At 43.1% G+C, this 23,026-nt stretch overlaps 2 protein-coding genes across 2 annotated transcripts in view; one reads left to right on the forward strand and one right to left on the reverse strand.

Moving 5' to 3' along the window:
- ift80 (intraflagellar transport 80 homolog (Chlamydomonas)) overlaps positions 1-16,604 on the reverse strand; it is a 47,631-nt gene extending 31,027 nt beyond the window's left edge. Inside the window, exons 1-8 of the mRNA XM_084127613.1 lie at positions 16,350-16,604; positions 16,187-16,264; positions 12,698-12,918; positions 10,516-10,626; positions 9,865-9,933; positions 7,828-7,937; positions 5,843-5,932; positions 3,142-3,279 (exon numbers count right to left, since the gene is read on the reverse strand). Of these exons, the coding sequence (XP_083983739.1) occupies positions 3,142-3,279; positions 5,843-5,932; positions 7,828-7,937; positions 9,865-9,933; positions 10,516-10,626; positions 12,698-12,918; positions 16,187-16,224 (777 nt within the window). The 5' untranslated portion in view covers positions 16,225-16,264; positions 16,350-16,604. The remainder of the gene's footprint in view (positions 1-3,141; positions 3,280-5,842; positions 5,933-7,827; positions 7,938-9,864; positions 9,934-10,515; positions 10,627-12,697; positions 12,919-16,186; positions 16,265-16,349) is intronic.
- A 405-nt stretch (positions 16,605-17,009) lies between these two features.
- Positions 17,010-23,026, forward strand: part of smc4 (structural maintenance of chromosomes 4) — a 40,581-nt gene continuing 34,564 nt past the window's right edge. Inside the window, exons 1-5 of the mRNA XM_084126248.1 lie at positions 17,010-17,181; positions 17,973-18,117; positions 18,947-19,137; positions 19,326-19,517; positions 21,047-21,223. Of these exons, the coding sequence (XP_083982374.1) occupies positions 17,985-18,117; positions 18,947-19,137; positions 19,326-19,517; positions 21,047-21,223 (693 nt within the window). The 5' untranslated portion in view covers positions 17,010-17,181; positions 17,973-17,984. The remainder of the gene's footprint in view (positions 17,182-17,972; positions 18,118-18,946; positions 19,138-19,325; positions 19,518-21,046; positions 21,224-23,026) is intronic.

Here is a 23,026-nt window from a genome sequence, read left to right on the forward strand (position 1 = left end):
TAAAGTTAAAGAGTTAAAGCTAAAGAGTTAAAGGACAGTTAAAGAGTTAAAGCACAGTTAAAGAGTTAAAGCTAAAGAGTTAAAGCTAAAGAGTTAAAGCTAAAGAGTTAAAGCACAGCTAAAGAGTTAAAGCTAAAGAGTTAAAGCTAAAGAGTTAAAGCACAGTTAAAGAGTTAAAGCTAAAGAGTTCAAGTTAAAGAGTTAAAGCTAAAGAGTTAAAGCACAGTTAAAGAGTTAAAGCTAAAGAGTTAAACCACAGTTAAAGAGTTAAAGCTAAAGAGTTAAAGCTAAAGAGTTAAATCTAAAGAGTTAAAGCACAGTTAAAGAGTTAAAGCTAAAGAGTTCAAGTTAAAGAGTTAAAGCTAAAGAGTTAAAGCTAAAGAGTTAAAGCACAGTTAAAGAGTTAAAGCTAAAGAGTTAAAGCTAAAGAGTTAAAGCACAGTTAAAGAGTTAAAGCTAAAGAGTTCAAGTTAAAGAGTTAAAGCTAAAGAGTTAAAGCTAAAGAGTTAAAGCACAGTTAAAGAGTTAAAGCTAAAGAGTTAAAGCTAAAGAGTTAAAGCACAGTTAAAGAGTTAAAGCTAAAGAGTTCAAGTTAAAGAGTTAAAGCTAAAGAGTTAAAGCACAGTTAAAGAGTTAAAGGACAGTTAAAGAGTTAAAGCTAAAGAGTTAAAGCTAAAGAGTTAAAGCACAGTTAAAGAGTTAAAGCTAAAGAGTTCAAGTTAAAGAGTTAAAGCTAAAGAGTTAAAGCACAGTTAAGGAGTTAAAGCTAAAGAGTTAAAGGACAGTTAAAGAGTTAAAGCACAGTTAAAGAGCTAAAAGTGTACTAGTAGTTTTATACACTAAAAAGTGGGCCAATTTAGTCCCAAGTATTACTGAAACAGTACACTTACAAGTCTACTACTATCTGATTTTAGTATGATAAAATATACTAAAATATACTTGAACTATACTTAGCTATACTTGAACTTGAGTATACTTGTTTTTTGTCAACTCTAAACATACTCTGAAACTCGTTTGTCTTCAAGCTCCACACAACACAAAACATGGCAAACTGAGTGGGTTAATTCAGTCATCACTGAAGAGGAAGAAGAAGAAGAAGAAGAAGAAGAAGAAGAAGAAGAAGAAGAAAGTATTATCTCGGTTTGGACTCGAGTCACACTGGTTAGTGTGAGTGACAGAGTCCAGATGCTGCACACACTCTGTCTAGTGGCATACAGTATGTGCATGTGGACTCACACTCCATCACACACATAGAGACACCTGAGATACTGCACACTACAGAGCTCGACAGCAGATCTGTGATTGGTTGCACTGTTCAACACTTGAGCTGAATGTAGTGTGATGGTCAGATCATCATGGCAGCTGTAAACCGTAATCTGGATTGACTGGATGTCAGTATCAGTCAGACTCAGAGACGCTGGCGCTGATGCTGAACTGAACTGAACTGGACACCGCAGGAGAAGCTGTTGCTGATACAACACACGCCTCATGAATCAGGTGAAGGGCTCGCCTCAGTCCATCTGACAATCCAACAACACACAGGTGACTCACACACAGATAATTCAACATGTGTGACATGAGGAGTGAAGACATCTGTGCTGCATCTGTGATGAGTAAACCTGTAGACGTGTGTTTGCTGAAGTGCTCTGGCACTCGTGTGTGTGTGTTACTGAGCGGTTAATGCAGCGAACCGCTGACACAGCACTCCGCATGAAACCCTCACAGCTTTAACCCTTCACCACACACACACACACGAAACCCTCACAGCTTTAACCCTTCACCAGACACACACACACACACACACACACACACAGCACTCCGCATGAAACCCTCACAGCTTTAACCCTTCACCACACACACACACACGAAACCCTCACAGCTTTAACCCTTCACCAGACACACACACACACACACACACACACACACACACACACACACACACACACACACACACAGCACTCCGCATGAAACCCTCACAGCTTTAACCCTTCACCAGACACACACACACACACACACACACACACACACACAGCACTCCGCATGAAACCCTCACAGCTTTAACCCTTCACCAGACACACACACACACACACACACACACACACACACACACACACACACACACACAGCACTCCGCATGAAACCCTCACAGCTTTAACCCTTCACCAGACACACACACACACACACACACACACACACACACACACACACACACACACACAGCACTCCGCAAGAAACCCTCACAGCTTTAACCCTTCACCAGACACACACACACACACACACACACACACACACACACACACACACACACACACACACACACACACACACACACACACACACACAGCACTCCGAATGAAACCCTCACAGCTTTAACCCTTCACCAGACACACACACACACACACACACACAGCACTCCGCATGAAACCCTCACAGCTTTAACCCTTCACCAGACACACACACACACACACACACACACACACACACACACTCCGTATGAAACCCTCACAGCTTTAACCCTTCACCAGACACACACACACTCCGCATGAAACCCTCACAGCTTTAACCCTTCACCAGACACACACACACACACACACACACACACACACACACACACAGCACTCAGCATGAAACCCTCACCGCTTTAACCCTTCACCAGACACACACACACACACACACACACACACAGCACTCCGCATGAAACCCTCACAGCTTTAACCCTTCACCAGACACACACACACACACACACACACACACACACAGCACTCAGCATGAAACCCTCACCGCTTTAACCCTTCACCAGACACACACACACACACATATAGGCATATATATATAGGCATGTGATGGTATCAAATGTTCACGCTAAGCTTGTATGACTGTGCTCGTTATGCATGGATGAATAGCTCACTATAAGATCAATAAGAGGCGTTCAGGAAACAGATTCCAACTTTAATGAACTTAAACCTGAATATTTTGAAGATGTGCAGACTGGGGTTTGTCTGTGAATGGAGAAGGTTTGAGCGGATCGCCCAGGTGAGTGAAGCTGTTCTGTGTGACCGTGTGATTCCTTAAACACAGCTGAATACACTACAACTGTCAGCTGGTGTAGTTAATGTGTGTGTGAGAGGAGGATCCACTCACCCCGGTCTTATCACACAGTCTGAGCGTGTGGAAGGAGCCCATGGCGAACAGCTCTCCGTCAGGAGCCCAGGCCACTGCAGTGACGGGGTACTCATGCGGAGCACTGGAGAACAGGAGCCGCCCATAGCTGTCCCACACCTGGAGGTCAGAGGTCAACACTGCTCACCACGGACCACATCACAACCATTCTGCACTGAAAGGGCTTCTTCTTAGCGGCTAGCTTTTACAAACATGAGTCATGTGGTTAAGTAGATCTCGTTTAGTTAAAAGTGCAGTGTGTGATTGCTGAGATATGTTGTAGAAAAATTTATATTTTACTTTTTTTTCATTAACTTTCTTAGACATTGTGTGGTTTTAAGCATTTGTTTCTCTTCTGTAATTTATGTATGTTTGTGCACCTGGCGTGAGCAAGACACACACAGTAAGACAAATGGTTAAGAACCTTTAACTCTTTAGGTATGGAAGATAATTTAGCCAAGGGGGGTGAGAGGGGTCATTCTATTGTAAATCAGCTAGATGTGGCCATGCTGGGTGAGTGGAAAACTACAGGAAAGGAAAGACCTTGAAGAAGGAGTATAAGAAGGGAGTTTCCTGGGCTGGGTGTCAGGTCTTGCTCACGCCACGGGGGAGCTGCTGTGATTTTGTGACTAAGCCTCTTGCAAGAGAATAAATATCTTTTAAAATACAATTTGATTCTTGGTGTCTCTTATGCAGTGATGATGACTGTTTAATTATTGTTTTTGCCACAACAGATATTACCGAAGAGGAAAAGGTCAGATGAATATAATTGGAAGAAGAAGGGTTCTGATCAGGCAAGAGCTTCAGGAACCATGCTGATATTAGAACAGCTTCCCAGCGCTGGAGAGATGCTAGAGAGCAGGAAGATCTGAAAACTGATGCTGAGGTTGTGTTGTTTCTGCTCCACACATGACTGACAGTGGCCGTGTTTCCATTACCCTTCAAATTGCGCAAACTGAAACTGAAAATACGCCCAATGGAAACACGTCAATTTCGCAAAAACTCACATTTATCGCAAAAAGTTTTCCCGCTCGCATGAGGTGGTTTTTCAGGAAATTCGAAAAAGAAATATTTCACAAATCTGCAATGGAAACAGTTTTTGCGCATTTACAGGTCACCTGACGTAGATGACGCGTGTGTTTGGACAGAATACGAGACAGAGCTCTTTATTAAAGTCATAAAAGACAAAAGAATTACAGGAATAATGGATTATAAACCTCAAATAAATGCCACAATCAAGACCTCGAAGCAGATCTGAGGGAGAAACAGCCAGAAACTCCTCATATGTGCCGCTCTCGAGTATAATAAGGGTCGTTCCTCACCATTAATGCTTGGAAAACACACATACGTCTCCTTCGGTTAATAATAATGGCCAGTGCAGTGGCTGGGATTAGTAGGCTACATAAACCTACCAAGGTCCGTTGCCATGGTGTTTGGAATGATTTTACTGATCGCGAGAGGAAAAAATTAAGTTTTAGTCGCATAACATCGGCTAATGGAAACGCCGTCATTTCGAAATAGTTTTTTGTTGACATTTAGAAAAAAAAAATCACAAAAGTTTTGCGCAAATCTGTAATGGAAACGCACCTAGTGGCTTTGAGATGTTTGACAGAATATCACAGCTGGTTCTTCTATACTTGCGCGAGCGGTCTGATGCTCGGCTGTCAGTGCCTGTGTTCCTGCTTGTTAGGGGCGGAGGAATGAAGGGAGAGGTGTGCTTGAGGTTTCTCAGAAATCATTTACTGCACCATTAAACAGAACTTCATGTTAAAGCTGCATTATGAAGACAGCACAGCACCTGAGGCGTACCAGTGTACCCATGATTACAGGTGATAATGTGATCAGAGCAAATGTCACTAATGAGGTTATAACTCGACCCTCTACAAATAAAAGACATTACATAGAATAATTAAAGCCAAATATCTGCAGATTATGTTGTTTGAGCAGGTAAATATCTATCACTGTTGTTTTGGCTCACTGAACAACAATCGTAAAAATAAGTTAAGTTGTAAAACTAAAACAAGTCGAGGACAGGGTCATTTTTGCGGCTGACCTTATTGCATATGCATGTGTAGGAGTTTCAGACGCAGTATTTATGGGAGGAGAGGATTTAAATGAGTAATTAAAGGAGATTGACTAAGGTTTGCTCTGGTCAATGTACTGGTGTTTGAGCCATCATTTACTGCCCAAAAAAGCACGTCTTAAACCAGATGCTGATTTGTGCTGCTCTTGGTAGATTGTGTTGGTCATTATAGAAATGATCCGGCTGTGTGTGTGTGCTTTCATTTGTGTTATCAGTAGATCACGTGCCACACTCTTATATGGGACTCTCACACTGTCTAGTGAATCTGGCCCTTGGAGTTATCACCATCTCTGAAAAGCCAGTCTGGCATTGATGTGAGTTGGATCACTGCCACGCTCTGCCACTATGTTCTGTTTTACCAACGGATCATGGCCACTGAAAACGGAGGACAGCTGGAGCGTGTGTGTCAGGCTCCTGTGATGTGAACACCCGTGATGAATGCTCTGCACTGCAGCTTTCACAGTCACCATGTCACAGGAGCATCAGTGAACCCAGTGATCGGCCTCTACAATCCAGTGTGAAGCGACCTTTACTGTCTTCACAGAAAGCAACACGACAACAGCTTAACTCGGTGGTACTACATTATCAACATGTGCTGACCTTATATTTGCAGTCTTCTCCTCCTGACAGTATGAGATCATTGACGGCACTCCAGTCCACCTTCAGAATGACTCCATCGTGAGCTTTCCACTGCAGACACAGAGCACAATCACGAGTGCTGTTTATTACACACAGACACACTGCATTCAGTGAATATGTTCAGTTATGTTGTCAGTTCATGCATTTGAGATTGGAGCTACAGCAATGATTGTGTGTCCTGATGAGAAGAGCTGTGCTGTGTTTGACCAGAACACTCAGAAACACATGCACAGCAACAGCCTATGATTGTCATTATGCTCCAGTGGGCATTTGTAAATGTACATGAATACACCAAAGTGGTCTCGATGACATTAAAGTGTTAGTTCACCCAAAAGTGTAAATTCTGTCATTAATGACTCACCCTCATGCCGTTCCAAACCCGTAAGACTTTCCTTCATCTTCAGAACACAAATGAAGATATTTTTAATGTAATCTGAGAGCTTTCTGTCCCTCCATTGACAGTCTATGTCCACTTTCCCAGAAAGGTCGTGAAGACATCATTAAAGTAACCCATGTGACTCAGTTTTATAAAGCAGCGCGAGAGCTTTGGTTGTGAAAAAAAACATCATTTACAAAATATTGATCTCCGACGCACGCTTGCACAACAATGGCTGCTCTCGCATCAACACAACATGCAACGCAAGCGCCGTGGTGCTCTCCTGAACGCAGGCTGGAGATTCATATCGTCATGAAAAATATAAAGCCTCATTAAACTGAGGATAAACCACTGGAGTGGTTTAACATTTACTTTAATGATGTATTTAGTCGTTAAAAGTAATTTTCCTTTTTGAGTGAACTAATCCTTTAAGCATCACTTGACCATGGGAATGAGTTCCAGGAATACGGTGTGTGTTTAACACACTAGCAGCCTCCTGTCACTGCTTCTCTAGTCACTCGAGGACATGAGGCTGCTGTGAAGATGAAGATGATGAGTGTAATGGCCACTGCAGTACAGTGAATATTGTATGTACTATAAGCTATGTATGCACAACCTGAACACATGTGCACACATCCTAATCTAGATTCTGTTCTCTCTAGGAAAACTGCACACACACACACACACACACACACACACACACACACTCTCTCTCTGTTTTGTTTCCAGAGATCTGAATGCGTGGTGTTGTGTGTTTTTGCTGAGTAAATGTGACCCGGCTGTGACCCCCACCCCTGGGTCTGAGGAGAGGAGGTCAAGGGTCGTGCACTATAACAAAAACACAGCCATATCTCTAGCCATCCCATCCAACTCAATCATCACAATTAGTCATGTGACATGACTACATCACCGTTTACCCAGCGAACGCACAGCATTCCCCTAACGTAGGTATTGGGTTCATGTTTGGTTATGTATGGGAACTAAATTATGTTCTGTTTATGTTTTTACGAGCATAAAGTCCCGTTCCAAAGACATGGCAGGGAGTAAAATAACTGATAGATATACTAGCTCTGGGTCAAACACGTGTCAGATGTCTTCACTGCTCTCTTCTCTCAGCGGTCTGCTGTGTTATTGAGGGGACAGTGTATTTACACACTCATCTCTACACAACTCTCATCAGCATAATGCGGGATGTTCGCTAACAGCACAGCGTTGATCAGGTAAACTGAACTTCTTTGAAATGATTTGTGTGCAGTTCACAAGAACAACACAACAGAAAAATGGTTCCTCCCATTATTTGAGTTACACAGCCTCATTTTTATCTCATTAGGACTGTAAACTCAGTCAAATCAGGTAAAATATGATTTTTTTGCCATGGCTCTGAGAGTCGATACCCGAAAACTTCTACCGGTTAAGAAATGTTAACTGGGCTGTGCTTTTTCCTTGACTTAAACATGTTTGCCAATTCTCGTCCACCCTGGTGTTGTTAAGCTGGCCAGAGACTGGTGTGTGTTGAGATGCCGCACGTGTGTGTCAGTGATGATCCTGATGCTGGGAGTGCTGGGAGTACCTGCAGGACTTTGGAGCTGGGCTGCAGTGGCTTCACCACCAGCTGCCGACCCGACGTGTACAGAACCCGTCCCGAGTCTGGAGCCCAGGCCACTGAGTACACCGGCGTCCCTGTCAAACACACACACACACACACACACACACACACACATGAGCAGTGAGTTAAATGTGAACCTTAGGAAACAGCTTATTCCAGGGGTTTGCTGTTTTTCTTACGCCGATTAAGGGATCAGGAGGAAGCGGTGCAGCACACCTGGGTTTCTGCTGGAGAACGCATGCGGTCAAGAGTGTGTGTGTGTGTGTGTGTGTGTGGTGTCATGCTGACAGGACGCTGTAATGAGTTTCCTCTATCCCTGCTCAAACACACTGCCGGAGTGAGCTCTATCTCAACCAAATCCTCACTTCTTACCCCAACCTGACATGCATCTTCTTTTTTTAAAGTCTCCCTGTAGTCCATCAGTTTATCCCTTAAAACTCTATCTCTGATCTCTTTCTGAAGTCGCAAAGCAGAGATATCTGGGATAAAGTGTTAGAAAGTTGTACATAAACCTCAAGAATGGTGACAAACAAGTGTAAAAACATGAGCTCTTAACATCACAACACCACAAATAACTAATAATAATGACTAAACAAAACCACAAAGGTTTGAAAAGTCAGCAAACTGCGAAACAATGATCCTATGATTTATTCGTGCTGCAGTGCATGCTGGGAATGTTTCAGCAGTATTGTTCAGACCACTCTGTTTGGGTAGTTGGGAATTCTGTTTGGGCTAACATGTGTTTTCATGTGTCAAGCTGTTCCATAAGTGTGTGTGTGATGTCTCACAGCAGCAGATGTCGCCCTGACTCAACTCTACATGAGGTAATCATGCTGGACGAGTAAATTAAACACAAGTTACACTAGTTCCTCTAAGTTCACTCAGTAAACAGTGGGCTTTACTGTCTGCTGTGAGTCAGTGTAGTCATCATAAAGCTCATTACTGCAGCTCTATTGAGCAGTGCAGTTCTCTCTGACTGTCAGACGTCTGAACCAAACACGGGTTTAAAGCTTTATATGATGTCCAGGATTTTCTTCTGCTGAAGTTATGATGCCTTTGAACTGATTTGTGGGCATTTCAATCGTAATAAAATTATTAAATAAAATGGACTTTAAATGGAATTAAAAGACTGAATGTTTAAAGTCCCCCTGTGGTGAAATCCAGCTTTTAATGTTGTTTATATGTCTATGTGGTGTTTTTAATGTGCTTTAAGACAAACCATGAGTGTTTGTGAGTTAGTGTGTGTGTGTGTGTGTGTGTGTGTGTGTGTGTGATGGGTAGGTTTAGGGGTCGGGTTAGTGTGTGTGTGTGTGTGTGTGTGTGTGTGTGTGATGGGTAGGTTTAGGGGTCGGGTTAGTGTGTGTGTGTGTGTGTGTGTGATGGGTAGGTTTAGGGGTCGGGTTAGTGTGTGTGTGTGTGTGTGTGATGGGTAGGTTTAGGGGTCGGGTTAGTGTGTGTGTGTGTGTGTGTGTGTGTGTGTCTTCTGTGTGTGTGTGTGATGGGTAGGTTTAGGGGTCGGGTTAGTGTGTGTGTGTGTCTTGTGTGTGTGTGTGATGGGTAGGTTTAGGAGTCGGGTTTGTGTGTGTGTGTGTGTGTGTGTGTCTTGTGTGTGTGTGTGTGTGTGTGTGTGTGTGTGTGTGTGATGGGTAGGTTTAGGGGTCGGGTTAGTGTGTGTGTGTGTGTGTGTGTGTGTGTGTGTGTGTGTCTTGTGTGTGTGTGTGTGTGTGTCTTGTGTGTGTGTGTGTGTGTGTGTGATGGGTAGGTTTAGGGGTCGGGTTAGTGTGTGTGTGTGTGTGTGTGTGTGTGTGTGTGTGATGGGTAGGTTTAGGGGTCGGGTTAGTGTGTAAAGAGACAGAATATACAGTTTGTACAGTATAAAAACCATTACATCTATGGAGAGTCCCCATAAAGATAGCGAACCAGATGTGTGTGTGTGTGTGTGTGTGTGTGTGAGTGTGAGTGTGTGTATAAGTGTGTGTATAAGTGTGTGTGAATGTGTACCTTGTTGGGCTAGGGTTGACCTCAGCATCCCACTCTTCGACCAGATCTTGAGCTGTCCATCTTCACCAGCTGACACACAAACACACACACACACACACACACACACAAAGAAAAACAACATCCTTGTAAACAGTCTACTATGTAAATCTGACCTGTGTGCTTAAATTCAGCTTGTACCCATTTTACTTTGATAATGTGAAGTATAACCAACAAAGAAATAAACTAAAGAGTGGGACTTGACCTTATCTATGAGGAACTAACTGGATGATGAGGAGCGTCTCCGTATGACAAGAGCTACACAATAACTCATCTCACAGTTCAGTCATTGCTCATGTTGTATGACCACAGTGGTCTTGCTCACTGAATGCAATGTGGCATGACTTTCAATCACAGTTTTTGATCAAACTGGTCAAATAGCTACTTTATTCATTCATCATTGACACTGACTGTCGGTTACATCATCACTTCCCTTCAACATCGACAGGCTAAATTTTTTTTTTTGTGTGTGTGTAATTTATAACAATTACTAGTAATTTTCATGAACACATTGGACTTCCATTGGACTTGTCTGCTTTTATCCAGTGAGAGTGTGGTTTCTTCATTGATGTGTGTGTTGTCTGAAGCCTGTTGAGTGTGTGTATAGTGATGAACCTGTGATGAGAGCGGTCCCGTCATGATTCCAGCGTCCAGCGAGAACGGCTCCCCGATGCGCCTCCACGCTCTTCTCTATGCGGCCCGATTTAGACACCAGGTGGAGTTTACCTGCACAACACAACAGCACACCGTCCAGTGAGAGGAGCACACATCCTCTGGTCACACACACTCCATGAGTGGAGAACACCACTGAAGACGGTGACGAAACTCTGCATAATTCACAGCAAGAACAAGAACTATAATGATAACTCTATTTAAATACTTCAGCTCTTTGAAGTCCGGTGGATTCTGATTGGCTGATCCAATGATATTGTGTCGTTATCATTGCACCTGTGGTGTGGACTTCCCTATTATTCCCACAGATTAATTCATTAACCTTTATCATCCTCAGTGTGAACAGGTCTTAAAGTCCCCCTGTAGTCCCTTAAAACTCATCTCTGATCACCAAAATTACATTTAAAAAAAAAAAATTTCTTGAGAAAAATTTCTTCATGCCTTAAAATATCTTGAATGTAACTTGACACCCTTGCCTCATTTAGTATACGCGGTTCTATGAATATGCAAATGAGCCCCGCCTCCACTCACTCACTCACTCAGAGATCCACTGGTTGACGATCACACGTTGATCTGATTGGTTACAAGGTAGTTTGTGACGTCAGAAACACCAGCGATTTCAAAGCGTGTTTTTGAGACTGTCTTTGGTTCACTGCAGTTTTAAGGAGGAAATACTCAGCAATGGTGTCGACTTATGAATTTACACATGATGTGTCTTAAAGCGTATTAAAAACACCACATAGACACATACACAACATTAAAAGCTGGATTTCATCACAGGGGGACTTTAAAGAAGTAATACATCACTGAATTGGAGGGATGACAGTATAAAGACAGACAGTCTATCATTGCAATTTGCAAATACTGAGTATTACCAATGAATGTGAAAGTAAAACAGGGTGAAATATGACCTAGAAATTCAGCCATAGACTTTTTAATCTTGTATATATTATCAAATTGTGCAAAACTCATCATACTGTGCGTGCTTGTTTCCTCTGAGCCGATCAGAGCAGCGCTGCAGACACACAGACTCAGGCACAGAGACAGATATCCAGGACTCCAGCCAGGCGTATACTTAGTGGCGCTGCGTATTAAAAGAACCATGAGAGTTCTGTGTAATTTGTGGTCGGCTAAAACTGCAAATCAGCATGTTGCTGCTATATTTAGTGCATGTGAGTGCAGGTTAGAGGTGCACGAAATAAGCATTAAATATTGTGCAAATGAGATGCATGTGAACAGAAATACAGTTTTTTCTCTAACATTTGTCAGCAGCTCTGAACAAAAGCTTTAAAGCCAGTACTTGAACACAGGCCATATTCAAGTACTGGAGGCCCGTGTTTCACCCCAAAGCACAACACAACCCTTGACAGGTCGTATGTTTAAAGGTGACATATTATGCCCCTTTTTACAAGATGTAATATGAGAATGTGTCTGTGAAATTTCAGCTCAACCCCCCCCCCCCCTCAAATTTGCCCCTTTTCTTGTGTCCCTTTAAATGCAAATGAGCTGCTGATCCGCCTCCGTTCAGAAGAGGGCGGAGCCTTTACATGAGCTTCAGATACTCCAGTAATAACAAAACTTATTGTTCTTAAAACATATTGAATCTCAGCTTCAGATACTCCGGCAATCACAAGTTTTCATTTGCCCTCTAGAGGCCGCTCTCAACTATCGGTGCCGATATATTGGCAAAACCCAAGAATCGGCTGACCTCTAGTGGAGACATTTATGTAGTTGTTGTGGAGTTACCTTGATTCATCTCGTACCGTCATGTTTAACTGTTACACAAGTGTTGATGGAACTTTTGCCATTGCGTTAGATCTGGTCTCTGTTGTCGCTTGCTAAACCAAATGTCGTCGCCGTGGGTGTAAATGTGCAGATTAAGGGCCGGTAATATTATAAGATCCTCTTCCTACGTCAGAAGGAGAGCGAAATCTGATCGGCTTATTTTTTGACATGCAGAGAAAAGGCTGACCAAAACACAGTTACGGGTTTTCACTTTTCACGTTTTCTGGGTTGGTAGATGCACCGGGGACCCGATTATAGCACTTAAACACGGATTTTCATGATATGTCCCCTTTACACTTGCACAGCACACGTCACAGCACGGACCACAGCAGAGGTTTACCGTCAGTGCTGGTGAGGGCGAAGACCTCGGCCACGGCTTGCTTCTTCCCGCTCAGGGTCTTGGGGAACCAGTGCAGGTCGAGGGGATAGATGTGGTCCTGCAGTTTGACGAGCACACTGGTGTCGTTGGAGAGCAGGTTCCAGCGCAGGATCTGGTGGTCGTCGCTGCAGGAGTACAGCTCGTCCGCCGAGGTCCATCCCACAGCGCTCACCAGCTCTCGGTGTGCTGCGCTGTTAAGGGCTCAAACAGGCGTCCTGCACACTCACACACACCTCCTCACTACAGCCTCACAGATCAGGCATGTTTCAGGGCAGAGATGACACGGGAAAGCACACCAGAGTTTTAAAGAGCACCTATTCTGCTTTTCTCGCATGTTAATCTTCTTTCTAAAGCCCTTTTCAGACTGGACTAGTGTAACATGGAGAGGTGGGGTAGAGTAATTATTACCAGAGCTTCTCTGTGATTTAGTCCCGTCTGAATGTGCATCTCAGTGATCATCACGGACAATCTCAGTAAAGATTACGGTGACTTTAACCTACAGTAAAAAGGTCCTGAAAAATGACCTCAGGTGATACTAATCCCGTGCGAATAGACCCGCTGTAAATATGACCATAAATATTCCGTCATTTCCTGTTTAAAAGTAGTTTCTGGTGTTTTTTTCAAGTATGGAGGCGCTTGAAAAAGCATCAGTTGCGTTCTAGACGCTGGGACGAGTCTGTGGCAAAACTCCAGTGTTTCACACACACCACTCAGATCAGAGAGAAGATCGACAGCACTTGTCAGAGGCACGGCACTTCTTTTAGCATTAGGTTAGTGCCTATTACCAACACAATCCAATCTGAAGTTAATTAATACATCGTTCGACCAGACTTAACCGGTTTATCTATCTATAAATTACAGAAACGTCTGTCTGTCTGTGTGTGTGTGTGTGTGTGTCTGTTACTCGCATATCTCTCGAACCGTTAGTCTGATGGATTTCAAACTCGACAGGTGTCTCGCTACGGGCATGAGTAAGTGCAGTGCCAAGTTTGACGTTGTTTGGATGAGAAATGCTAAAGATATCGTTAAATATATCATTTTTAGAAGGTTGTGGTTTAAAAATAAACACTCTGACATAAACACTCAGTCAGCTACACTGTTTACTTCTGAATATTATAGTTTGGTTCCAGAACGTGATAAATCCAGTTTGATTAATTTGAGTAAAAATGTGTTTTCTTTACCAAGAAAGTGGCAAGATGAAAACCACTGTTTTCTGTTTCAAACTTTCACATAGCATCTTTAGGTTATAATATCATAAAAAATTCAAATCCAGATTTGGATTTTCAAAGATCTATTATAAAAACGGATTATTTTTCCCCAAAAATGCAATAAATTCATGACACTTTTTTTTTCAAAATGCTATCATATTGAAACTGTTGAAATCAGCCATCACTAAGAAATATCTCATGAACTTTTTTGACGGCGATCAGCTCACAAAAACTGATTTTGCACTTTGCACTGCTCCCTGAATCGACGCGCTTATTCATTTGTGGATGTAAACTGAATCTGTAAGTCAGCTATGCTGTTTACTTCTGAATATTATATTTCATTCTGGTGCGCTTAACGTTATCGCTACTATGTAAATGCTATTCACCAACTAAACATATCCTATTCAATGCGTTCACAGTCTCTTTCACGGGCATCATTTGTAGTTGCCTATTGACAAACTGTTTGCTCAAGCATAGCGTTTTCTCAGAGTTCACTGTGTGCTTTCTACCATGCACAAATAAAACTTCACTGAACTTTTGCTGTGTAATTGTAACAATGTAACAACCAAACCAACAATTACTAAAAACACACTTAAAAACTGATTTTGCACGGGCATTTTGCACTAGTCTATATAAATGTAGGTTATATGTGTTTGCGCATGTGATATCAGGAAGCAGCGTAATACACACATGACGACAGGAGTGACGGCGGTGTGTAAATCGAGTTACTCTCCCACTTCTGTTCTAGTTTTACTGAGATTTCTAATCCCGTGTGAATTAGCCATTATTATTACAGACGTCCTGCGGTAAAATTACATTACTAATCCCATCCGAATAGGGCTTTAGTGTGTAATGTTGCTGTTTGAGCCTGAAAAAGCTCTGCAAAGCTCCAGCTCTTCTCTATATCAGTGTCAGTGTTTCTGAACTCCTGAAACCCTCCATTTTAGTCTTGAGTTTCTTCCGGGAACGAACACGTCACAATATTCCTCATTATAATAATTAATATGCAGAATAAAGGGGCGGGGCCTGGTTGAGTTAGTTAGTAGTGTGTTAAACTGGTGGTGATGGTAAGGGGCGGGACATTTCCCAAACACACTCAAAGCGCTCGACCAATCACAACACACTGCTCCAGCTGACCAATCAGAGCACAGTGTGCTTTTCAGAGGGAGGGGCTTCATAGAGACAGGAAGTAAACGGAGCGTTACTGACAGACTGGGAAGAGAGGAGCCGCAACAATGGAGAATATGAGGAGAATAATCAACATTCAAGCAGGAAAACCTGTTCTAGTAGAGCCTGAAAACAACATCAAGACATAATAGGTCCTCTTTTAAATGGCAAAAACTGCCCATAGTGAACTTCTCTTTTTAATATAATTTTTTTTTGGACAATTGTTTCAAATGTAGTTCAGCAGAGTTTATTGTGTGGTGATACTGAAGCTTGGTTATGCTGCTGTCGTCACGTCACGTCACGACCAGCTCTCAGGGTTTCATTTGTGCACTTTAAAAGTAAGTAGCACTCAAAGGAACACCGTGACCTCATTTGTTTTCACTTCTTCTACCTTGGGATTAAGTGTTTAGGTTTTGTATGTATGGAATGCAGTGTGAGTGTTTTAAAGTTGTTATATAACCAGTTATAACTTCAAAAGTTTGATCCTTCATATAAGTTATTGAGGATCTTCTGGAAATGTGACCGAATCGGCTGGGTGAAAAATATACAGACTTACAACAACGTTTGGCTGCATTTTTACTTCAATTAAGGCACTTTTGGTGTCCATCATCCACAAGCTTTAGACTGAATCTTCAACCACTGCTGCAGTTCAACTACATCCAGTGAAACAGCCTCAGAGCATCATAATGATGACTGTACGTATGGGTTAAAGATTATTGTTGTACAGCTCATGTTGTGTTTCATCTGACCACAGAACTCTTTACTCACACTGAGTTTAGACTAGAGGATGGGTCACAAAGCATGTTTAACGTTACAGCACTAAAGTTCAAGTTGTTGTATGTATATTTTTGGTCACATTTCCAGGAGACCCTTAATAAATCCATGAAAGAACCAAAATTGCTACATATTATAGTGACCAAGACGTACAGTGTGTGTGTTCCAAACATCATCATCTCACAGCAAAATAAGAGATGCAATCAGAGGAAATCAGTGTAAACTCTAGACAGACACGATACACAACGAGTTCTTTACATTATGCATTATTACTTTATGTGAACAGTAAATGTAAAGGATATGTTTGGGTTCCTTCAGGAGAGATGTTTTCAAACGCATCCTTTCAGCGTCTCTGGTGCTTTAAATGCGATTTATTTCCCTGTTTATAAGAAGAAACGATGAAAACCCACTCAAATGTGACATGTATCGTAAGAGAGTAGCGGTAATCTAACATGCTTGTTTACCTGACTGCAGGCGCCGTTGCCACGGAAACGCGTTCGCCACTGCCGTGCTAGCGAGCTACTTCTTCTGAATAAAATAGCTTTAGAAACATTAAATGATCTTGAGGCTGTCTATGTTGAGGGAGAACACTTCTGAGTAAACACTAGTCGTATACATCATCTCCCAGTAGTCTTCTTTTTTGTTATGTTACGGGTTGTTTTCCCTGCAGTATACTAGGAAGTGAACAGGCGTTAAAACAACGCTGCCCCACTTCTCGCGAGACTTACCTCCTCTAGACGGGCTCTGCTACTGCCTCAGTTCTCACGAGACGTAGCGGTGCATAATATTAAATAATTTTTGTTTTATTAATCATTCTCATTCACAGTTGTTTTTTATTCTCAGGGCAAATTTCAACGGCATAATTGGTTCAAATCAATTTCTTGTATTTATGTAAGATTTGCTAAATTAGCTATTGTTTAGAGAAAAAATCTGTGTGTGTTTATTTATTTTTCTTTAACGCTATGGCCTCCTTTTTTCTTTAGAAACTTAAAAAATACTGTTTTTAAATAAATAGCCATTGAATCGACTTTTGTAAATGCTCAGTATGCTTGTTGTCGCTAAAACAAACCGGTCACGTGATGAGTAGTGTTCCCATGAAGCACCGCGCGGGTCACAACGGACTCGGGTTCGTCACACTCAGTTTACGCGCCATTTACAAGTAAGATTTCAGCAGTCAGGGAAGTGGACGAGCGCAGACTTTTCCTCGGTTTACTCTCTGAACACTCAATACATGTGAATCCGTGTCAGAGGAACTCGACTCGACGAGCGTGAGGGAATCAGCCGAGCCAGACAGAGGTAACGCTACGGTAAACGGTGACTTTAATGCGGAGCGTCAAATGAAGCGTCAGATCGCGTGAACGCGTTTATCTGCGCTCGTGAATAAACTGGCCGACTAACAGTCACGTTTTGGGTTCATAAATGTGGATATATTTCATAGTTTTACTCGATCTTACAAAACTGGCTTCTCGATTGAAACGATTCGTGTTTAGCATTCCGAAACTAAACGTTTCCTTCTAATTCCGCTATTCGCCGTTCGTATATCTTTATTTTAAGTGCTTAGAGAGTAACTGACATGATGAATTGCTCTTGTTATTGGTTTGTATGTTCAGAAAGCAAACATACAGCAGCAAGAGTTTGACTGCAGACAGTGAACTCATTATTCTCAAGACTGTAAGTTAACGTTACCTAACACACACATTTAGTCTTGCTCGATGTATAAAACCACTTTCCGCTGTTTTCCTGCACTCAGTTAGCGCTAGTTTATCTCGAGGATGGAGTTGTGGAAAGCTGTCAGCGCGCGTGACGTGTTCAGTGTTGTCATGCGTGTATGCGCTCGTCATCAGGTTTACCTCACAAACACGACACTAGTGTGAAGGCAGCCCGCGCGCTTGTGCTGTAGTGTTGTCGTTACACACACACACACAGTTTCTCGAGCGATGCAGCTACAGTATTGGGTCGGGTTTGACACAGTGAGGTCGTGTATTGTCATCTCAGATCATGTTACTGTTACTGTTTTGCTGAGAAGTGTGAACAAAGACGGGCACGCGCTTGAGCCGGTGTTCAACTGTGGTCTTCTTCTTCTTCAGGTGCCGTGAATCATGCCTGCGAAAACCAGCAAGAGCTCGACGGCCGCCCGGAGAGCGGCGGAGACGCGGGACGCGTCTGATAATGATGATGATGCCGCGAGCGTCGCGAAGAGCGTCACTCCACCGGGCCGCGCGCACGGTAACGGTAAGACCAGCCGCGCACGAGCGCAGAGAGTTCCTTCAGACGCTCGCGCGCGCCCGCTCTCAACGCTTCAGCTCGTGTTTATTTCTCATCTTTGCTCAGTGAAGTCCGTTAACTCACTGCTAATGTTCACATATGATGATGTGTTCTTATAAGTGGGCGATACGTTTCGATGCCGTCATGGCTGTAAAAATGCTACAACATCTGGACATGCACAGCTGTAGTGTGACTGACCGCTATAAGCTCACACACTTCTGCTGGGGAGAAAAGAAAAGCTAGATAGTGGTTTATAATTTTAATCTCATTCAAAGTTTTGCTCGCAAATCATTCCTCATAACTTTAACAAAAAAAAAACGAGTAAAAGAAAATAGTCACAGATGACTGTACTTTACACCAAATATAATGCTGAAAATAATATGAAACTATTATGTTAAATGTGGTCTGAAAAACTGAGAGTTTTGGAAATTTAATTCTGGAAAAGTATGACATTTTGAAAGGGAAAATGTGTATAACCCTGTACTTCAGCAGTGTGACCGAGCCCTGGGGGGGGATGCAGTACACGAGTGTGTTTGACGTATGTGGTGGATAACTCTTTCATAGTGTCTTTAATTATTCTTTGTTTGCACTTTTTTTCTTATTTAACTTCATTTATTTTCTAGTTTTGTTTCTGCAGATGTATTCTAGCAGTCTAATATAAGAGGGGGTTTGATGTAACACCTATGTTTGGAGAATGAATGTTATGTTTAGTCCCGTTTGGTCCCCCGAGTGTGTGTGTGTGTGTGTGTGTGTGTGTTCCTCCTCTGACTGAGGTTGTGTGTTGTGTGTTGTTCAGCTGCAGAAGTGTGTGTGGGCGAGCCGGTGGAGGACCAGCGCAGTCTGCAGGAGATCCTGGAGAGCGTGCCCCCCCCGCCGCCCCCCGCCATGAGCTCCGAGCCCGGGGCCCCGCGCCTCATGATCACACACATCGTCAACAGGAACTTCAAGTCCTACGCCGGGGAGCAGATCCTGGGCCCCTTCCACAAGGTACCGCCCCGATCAGGGCATCTCCTCCTCCTCCTGCTGTCCATCAGTGTGAAGGGGGTCGCACAACGCACTATTCTCTCGGAGTACACACTCGAGTTGCCCTAGGCGCATAGAGTAAATAAGTGATACGGTTGATGAGCGATGATTTCCAGCGCTGTTGTCTCACCACTGAACCGTTCTCTCACCAGCGCTTCTCCTGTATCATCGGGCCGAACGGCAGTGGCAAGTCCAACGTGATCGACTCCATGTTGTTTGTGTTCGGGTACCGGGCTCAGAAGATCCGCTCGAAGAAGCTGTCGGTGCTGATCCACAGCTCAGACGAGCACCCGGACCTGCAGAGCTGCACTGTGGAGGTGCACTTCCAGAAGATCACCGACAAGGTCAGACAACACACACTGCTGGACGACACACACGTCTGCAGACTCCATACTGTCACGGTACTGGGTGCCGATACGATATGTGTTGCTAGTTTTGTTTTTAAAGAATTGCGATTCGATATTGCATTTTTTTTTACGCTAGACCATGGGGGAAAGTTAAATCATACACTTATACACACATGATGTATAAGATGAGTCATATTTACTAAAACAATTCATCACATCTTTCTGAGTTCTATTTCAGAAGCATCATACAATCCTGCATTCTCTTTAATAAATGATTCAATAACAATTTTAACAGTCACTTGTCGCCACCTAGTGGTGAAACAATGTAATTGATAAATGTGTTATTTTAAACACCAAGTTTCTATCAAAAGCTGATTTACTCTATTCTCATCAATATTGTAGACATCACCAGTGTTTAGATTTGAACCTTTAACTTTTATCCCAGTACTTTCTTTGATAATTTGAACTATTGTATCACAGAAATAATGACACTATGAGGTTGAAAAGACTGAAGCTGTTTCATGACGACTCTCAGCGGCAACAGATCTGAATGCTGCGATATGATTTTGTCAGAGTTTAATAGACAGACGGCATGGGAGAAGATCGTGTGTGTTTGAATGGAGATCAGTGTTTTAAAGATGAGTGGTGCAGCTCTAGTGTCTTCTCTCTCTCCGCGCAGTGATATGCAGCTGTGATGCGGTCGAGACCTGCTGGAACTACTTTAGCCGTGCGTTTCCCTGAAAATAACTGCACACCTTAGAACGTTCGTCAACCAATCAGATTCAAGCATTCAACGGCATAATTGGTTCAAATCAAGTAATCATATGGGTTTTATTGAACAACACTGATAAAATACACAATTTAAAATAAATTATATAACTAATATAAACATAACTTCTGCACATTACTGTAATAAACGCCTGCAGAGGCACAACGGCTGGTGTTAGTAGATACACTGACATGATCAAATCCTTCTTTAATATCGGCCAAACAACATTCCACTTAACCTTTACTATTTGGCCACTTCTGTAGGATAGAAATGCAACAAACTTTATATTGACATCGCCATGAACAACAATTCGCATATTCAGAAACATATTTGTGTTCTCGTGTGATGGCGTAGATTTACAGATGAGTGACGTTACAAATCTTGTGCAGTGGCACACACTGCGTTCCCAGATGAACGTTATACACACACTCACAGCATGACAAACCCGAGACACTGATAACAGTGACACTGAAACACACACACCGCGTCCTGAACACACAGCGCATGCAGAGACTGAGTGTGTGTGAGCAGCGTTTACTGTGAGGAGCTGAGGGACTTTTAACATGGTGTTTGAACATAAATGTGTGTGTGCACAACCACCAAAATTCCAGGACTGGACTCTAATCGAGGACTCGCTGTCGTGACAGCCCTAGGGTCGCCAAAAAAGCCTTGCAAAAGACGAAAGGCATATCCTCCGATGTTCTCCGTCTCCACAGTACGCTCGGGACTGAAAGTGTTTGTGGTCTTGTGTGTTCAGGAAGGAGACGACTACGATGTCATCCCCAACAGCTCCTTCTATGTGTCCAGAACCGCGGGGAAGGACAACTCCTCCGCCTACCACATCAGCGGCAAGAAGGCCACCTTCAAAGATGTGGGTGTGTTACTGCGCAGCCACGGCATCGACCTGGACCACAACCGCTTCCTCATCCTGCAGGTAATGCACACGCATCTGATCTTTCACTCGCATCTGCACACGTGTAAACACACACACCCACACAACATCCGAGATCCATCTGATCTGAGCCACTTCCAAATGTGGTTTTAAATCTGATACACATCCGATATCTGGACATTGACCTCCGTCTAAACGCGCATATCAGATTCCACTTTGAGTTCAAGCCACCACAAGGCGACACGTTTATTCACAAAGATTTCTTTTTATTGATGTATTATGAGGCAGACGTGCCTGTGTGCGCTCGCTCACACCAGAGAATGTCTCATAACTGTGCGTTCACACCGCCGGCGGCGAGAGCGTCAAAGTGGCCGGAAGCCATTCATTTTCAATGAGAGCCGGCGGCGAGCTCTGGCGAGGGCGGCGCGGCGCGTCTTGGACGGCGAGAGCGGCGAGAGGAGTTGAAATCAAGTCAACTTTATGGTAATAAGCTATGACGCGGTTCGGCGGCAACTAGCGGCAACCAATCGGAATGTAGAAGTCCTCCGCCTGAGAGGAAAAAAATCACGCATTCTAATCTACGTCAGAGCGTCCCCGAATCTTTCTACGGCGTCGGTGGCAGGGCGGCGAGAGCGAATTTTGCCGCTCTCGCCAGCGACGGTGTGAACGTACAGTAAGGGGAGAACTTCCACTCTCAGTACACTTCCGGCTTCTGAACTGCTGCAGTTCCACTCTGGCTCCACATGAGGGCGCTCACAGGACGAGTGCAGTTCCACTCTGGCTCCACATGAGGGCGCTCACAGGACGAGTGCAGAATGAATGGAGGTCTATGGCGCTATACCCCTCAAAATCCGTTTTTGTTGCGACATTCGTCTGTTATAGGCCGCACCGCCCGCCATCCGCTGATTGTTTTGCTGCCTATGGACGATGCAATGCTCTGCTGATGCGAGCCGCAAGAAAGCCCTTGTCTGTTCTAGAAAGGATGCAGCAGCAAAGATATTTAATGCTAATGTATGAGGCATAGGCCTACGCTGAGTTTCATTCATTTACGATGAGATGCGCTCTAGTTCAACTTCACAATGCAGTGCAAGTGAACGCGGCGCATTGGAGCCTCGATGTCACGGTTATTATATTGTCTCCTATATTTGCTTTTTATTTATTAAATGCATGCAATTGGTTAATTAAACATTTATTAAAATTAAGATACAATTTGTACAAAACGAAATTTGCTTTAAAGAAAGGCTTTCTACAAAGCAAAACTTCATTAAGTGGTAAAAACCATGTCTCCCAATTGCAAATGTTCATTGCTAATGTTTTATTATTGCAAATGTTTTTCATTTGTTTAATAAATCTCATAATGATGGCACATCACCATATCATAGCTTTTATTTCTATCTCAAATGATTGGCAGTCGGTCGGGGGGTACTTGGCAAAGAATCAAATACAGTTGGAAACGACGTAGACCATTAATAACACAGACTGTTAACAATTGTCTTTAATTAGTATTTAAACATTCTCTATGATAAATGTTTGTAAAAAATATTTTAATAACACGGTTTTGGCGGTTATAGAGTTCTAATGACGGTGTTCAACTATAACCGTCGGTCTCGCAGTTATATACTAACCGTCACACCCCTAGGACTGAATAGGGAGTGGCCAGGCTCTCCGTAGATGGGCTCTGCTCACAGCTTTTTATTGAGGTGGGAACTTTATATTGATCTTTGTAAAGAAAAGAAATTGCACGAACACAGAAACATTCATGATCTGGTTTTCAGCCTCTGCCCGTGCCTTTTATAAATAACACCGCTTCGCTACTGAAAGATGCATTATATTTCTCCGCAGTGA

This window comes from Abramis brama (assembly GCF_963993115.1).
Source record: "Abramis brama genome assembly, chromosome: 10".
Lineage (NCBI taxonomy): Eukaryota > Metazoa > Chordata > Actinopteri > Cypriniformes > Leuciscidae > Abramis > Abramis brama.